Source organism: Palaemon carinicauda, unplaced genomic scaffold (genome assembly GCF_036898095.1).
Source record: "Palaemon carinicauda isolate YSFRI2023 unplaced genomic scaffold, ASM3689809v2 scaffold2522, whole genome shotgun sequence".
NCBI lineage: Eukaryota > Metazoa > Arthropoda > Malacostraca > Decapoda > Palaemonidae > Palaemon > Palaemon carinicauda.
This window is the reverse complement of record NW_027170164.1, coordinates 12,501-17,500: the sequence shown is the minus strand read 5'-3', so window position 1 is coordinate 17,500 and position 5,000 is coordinate 12,501. Positions and strand designations below refer to the sequence as shown.

Below are 5,000 nucleotides of genomic sequence, written 5' to 3'. Positions count from 1 at the left end.
CCATTAATTAACTTATCTGTCTGACACCCTTTTAACATCCATTACAAAAATAATAAATCACCAAAGGTCTTGTTACGAATAAATACCTCAACAATTGCTCGAGAAAAATAACCCTTACAACACAGAACATAACACAAGCCACTGTTCATGGGTCTCTGACATTTATCATACGTTAAATAACACCAATTTGGATTTCGGATTCAGAGTCACCTATATAACGTATGCTTTGATATAACAGCGGGAACCTGTGATTATAGTTCGAGCATTTATAAAAAGTGCATCTCTTGGTTCGGGATTGCTTAAGGTCGTGCACTGTTTCCCCAAGGGTCGAGGATTACCCTAGCTGAAAACGAAAGAACATAACTTGTGAAATTTAACAACACTTATGATTAATAACAATTCGTAAAGACTTAATTAAATATGCACTTAAACAATTTTAGATACACTTTTAAAGACAAAAATTTTAAAGATTAACACATTTCACAAAACTGATAACAATATTCCATATAAACACAAGCAGTTAATACACTTACTGCACGGCTAGGTGATTATAACGTGACTAAAGAAAATAAAAATTTATCTTTCAAAGTCTATTATGAAACTGAAAATACAAGGATAAAATCATAAACAGAAACTTCGAAAATGCGGTAACTAAAAAACCACTCAATAGATGGCGTTACTAACATGAAATTCCCTTACAAAACCCCCCATTAAGCCTTTTATATATAAAAGGTAAATAACATGGAATTTCATAGAAAAGACAAAATACCTTAACCTCTACTTAACAAATCAGCAAATATATTATTGGTACCCTTCACATGAACAACAGAGAAAGAATAAACTTGTAATGCCAAAGACCAACGCATTAGTCTATCATTACTAGACTTTGAAGTCTCTAAATACATGAGTGGCTTATGATCACTTTCCAAGAGGAATTTTCTCCCCATTAAGTAGTACTCAAACTTCTTTATTCCCCATACTATGGCCAAGCATTCTCGCTCGATAGCTGCATATCGAGTCTCGGGGGGAAGAAGTTTCTTGCTTGCGAATGCTACTGGATAAGGTTCACCGTCTATATACTGCAGCAAAACTGCTCCTAGACCTGTAGACGATGCATCCGTTCTTAAACAGAAAATGTTATTTAGATCAGGCACCTGAAGAATCGGAGGAGAAGTTAGACAAGATTTCAGTTCATTAAATTTGCACAATGCATCTTCATCAAAATTAAATTTTTCTGAACTACCCTTCTTCAAAAACTTCGTAAGATGAATTAGTTTATCTGACAAATTTGGAATAAATCTACCATAAAAATTTACAGATCCAATAAAGCTTCGTAACTGTTTCTTGGTAGTGGGAGCAGGCATATCCAAAATAGCTCCAATTTTATCCTGTTGAGGAAAAATACCCCTTTTGTTGATTACATATCCTAAATATTGTATCTCTTCATAACCGAGGAAACACTTTCCTGGTTTAGCAGTTAATCCTGCTTCTTGCAGTCGCAATATGACTGTTTCCAAATCTGCCATATGAATTTTCCAGTCTTTGGATACAATAAAGATATTATCAAAATAGCAAACTACAAAAGAAAGACCTTTCAATACTTGCCTCATTAATCTAATATACGTAGCACAAGCTGTGCTAAGGCCAAAAGGTAATCTTACATATTGCATTAGTCCAAGATTAGTTGAAAAAGCTGTATACTTGCGACGTTCTGGTGTTAGAGGAATCTGATGATATGCTTTGCAGATATCAAGTTCTGTAATGTACATAAAATCTGCAAACTTATGAAGATCTTGCTCAAAGCTTGGCATGGGCTCACAATCAAAATCTGTAATTGCATTTAAAGTTCTAAAATCAACAACCAATCTGTAGTTACCTTCTTTCTTTTTGACGAGCAATGCAGGAGATGAATAATTAGAAGATGATTGCTCTATTATTCCAAGATCAAGCAAACTTTGTACTTCGTCATCGAAATCCTTAGTTAAATGAGCTGGAATTGGATAATACTTACGAACAAAGGTTTCAGTAGTCTTAATCTTAATATTATGCTCTTGTAAAGAAGTTTTACCTGGTTTATCTGAAAATACATGTTTGTACTTCTGACATAAGTTACGAAGATCATTTTTCTGTACATCTGAAAGATTAGGGTTTATGTTGCACGTACTCTGATTGGTATCCACAGTTTCAATTTTCAGATAATCATCCTCATCGGCATTAATAACAGCAACTTTGTTAACATGAACAGTGTTTATCATTCCAGTCATATCTTCATCTGCTACATGTAACATACTAACATTCTCTCTACGGTAATATTTCTTCATAAGATTGATATGATACAGTCTCTTCTTACCTTCTACGTTCACCCAGTAGTCAACTGGACCATGCTTATCAATTATCTTGTATGGACCTCTCCATGAGAACTGCAATTTACCTTGTTTTTCTGGAATAAGCAAAAGTACTTCATCATCAGCTTTAAATCGGCGCTTACTACTCTTCAAATCAAAATAAGACTTATATGTACTGGAAGATATATTCATGTTTTGAACAGCCAAATCAGAAACATCGGACAACTTTTCACGTAGTTCCAAAACAAAAGAATAAAGATCAGTTTCCCCTGCAGACATATCCGAATTTGTCCATAGTTCCTTCAATATTGTCAAGGGACCTCTCACTTGACGGCCATATAAAATCTCAAATGGTGAGAAACCTGTTGTATCACTTGGGATTTCCCTCATGGCGAACAGTGCTGCTGGAAGGAAACGATGCCACTGATTATGTTTTAACTCACATATTTTCTTCAATATACTCTTTAAAATCTGGTGTTGCCTTTCTATTCTTCCATTGGCAGCAGGATGATAGGGGGTACTGAAAAGAGGTTTCACTCCTAATAACTTGTGTACTTGCAACATAAGTTCTGATCGAAATTGTGGTCCTCTGTCAGAAAGAATTTCCTTCGGCACTCCCACTCTGGAAAAAATAGATATTAAGGCTTCTGCAATGTCTTCAGATGTTATGTTCTTCAAAGCAACTGCTTCCGGGAAGCTTGAAGCATAATCTACCATAGTCAAAATATATCTATGCCCTGCTTCACTAGGAGGAGAAATCGGGCCCACTAAGTCAATAGCAACTCTATAAAATGGCGTAGAGATCACTGGTAATTTAACCATCTGAGCCTTCTTTACTTTTCCAACAAGGGAAGATTTTTGGCATACATCACAAGATTTGCAATATTTATATATGTCAGACGTCATACCCTGCCACCAGAAAATTTCATTAATCTTATTAAAGGTTTTCCTATGAGAAAAATGTCCACTTACCGGAATATCATGTGCAAGGCGCAAAACTAATTTTATGCATTTAACTGGTACAACCAACTGTTCCTTTCCCAGTAACTGAGGCTTTTTACATTTCTGTATTTTCCTGTAGAGAAGTCCATTTCTCATCACGAACTCGTACTGCAAACCATTCTTGCAACGTTTGACATCTCCAGACTGACTCATTTCTCTTGCATATTTCAAAGCTTTACAATTCTGCTGTTCTCTAAGAAAAGATTCATGATCAATGGATATATCAAATGGTTCTGGTAAAGCAAGAGGGTGAACAATATTTCTCCTTTTTACCTGTGCTCTTGTTACGGCATTTACGTCAATGGAAGAATCCGTATTTTTCAGAGGAAACAAATTATGGTCCTGTACACCTGGAATATTGCCTAATAAGACAGTACAGTACTTTATTGGAGCCCGAACAGCATTAACCCAACCTGTAAAGAGATTACATTTCAAATAAATCTTGACAATAGGGAATCTGTCCTTCCTGCCCAAATAATCAATAAGAGTAGAATATGAACAATTTGTTCCAGGATCAGGAATCAAATCCTCTGATACCACTACTCCTGTACAACCTGTATCTCTAAGTATTGTAGATACTGTAACACCATTCACTGTTCCACATACCATAGGTCCACATACTCCAGTGTTATCCAGAACTTGACCTATCTCAAGAGAAGATTCAGATTTCTTTTTGGGTACCTTGTTAGGACAGTTTCTCGAAATATGTCCACTCTGACCACAACCGTAACATGCAATCTTACCAGGACGTGACGAACTAGTTTTCTCTGGTTTCTCACTCGCACTGATCTTGTCACTGGAACTAGATAAATTCGCATTATGCCTAAAGGACTTCTGCTCATCTTTAGGATAACATTTGTGTGCTGAAGCATATGTGTCTGCCAATGATGAATAATCCTCTGGAGTTCTAGGTTTACGCTCCTTAAGAAAAAGACGCATTTCCTTAGGTAAAGTAGACATGAACTGATCACAGACTATAATGTTTCTCAAAACTTCGTAGTCTTTCGTTACACTAAGACTATTTATCCATAAGTCAAAATTTCGAAATAACATATTCAAATATTGTTCATATGTGCTCTTGGAATCCATTTTTGCAGTTTTAAACGCTGTCCTGTACCAGTCACTAGTCTTCTTGAATCCTTTCAAAAGAGCTTCCTTCAATGATGCATAGTCACTAGTAACATCATCTGAGAGCGACGTGTAGATATCTAATGCCTTACCTCTTAAAAGTGATGCCAACTGAACTGGCCAAGAGTTCCGCTCCCAGTTTAGAGAAACTGCTACCTTTTCAAACCTTACTAGGTAGGCGGTGATATCATCAGTATCACAAAATGGAAGAGGTCTAGTAGTATCCACAGCAACTGTTACATGGCTAGGGTTAGATGTTGCTCCTCTGATCTTTTGCAATTCAAGTTCATGTGCCCTCTGCTTTTCATTTTCTTCCCTCTGCTTTTCATTTTCTTGGTATTTAATCATCAAAGCCCTTTCTTCTCTTTCAGCATGTCTTCTATCACGCTCATCACTATCTTTGATTTTCTTCTCTATAAAGTTCAAAAGAGCTTCATCCGAGAGACCCATGGACAAACCTTCATCCTTCCAGAATTTATAAAATTCCATTTTAAATTATCCAGTTTTTAACCATTGCCTACAAAC

General features: G+C 36.1%; 1 protein-coding gene across 1 annotated transcript in view; it reads right to left on the bottom strand.

Annotated features, from left to right (window-relative positions):
• LOC137636216 (uncharacterized) overlaps positions 1-5,000 on the bottom strand; it is a 6,494-nt gene that overhangs the window by 114 nt on the left and 1,380 nt on the right. Inside the window, exons 1-2 of the mRNA XM_068368654.1 lie at positions 534-5,000; positions 1-343 (exon numbers count right to left, since the gene is read on the bottom strand). The exon at positions 1-343 is cut by the window's left edge and continues 114 nt beyond it; the exon at positions 534-5,000 is cut by the window's right edge and continues 1,380 nt beyond it. Of these exons, the coding sequence (XP_068224755.1) occupies positions 771-4,964 (4,194 nt within the window). The 5' untranslated portion in view covers positions 4,965-5,000 and the 3' untranslated portion in view covers positions 1-343; positions 534-770. The remainder of the gene's footprint in view (positions 344-533) is intronic.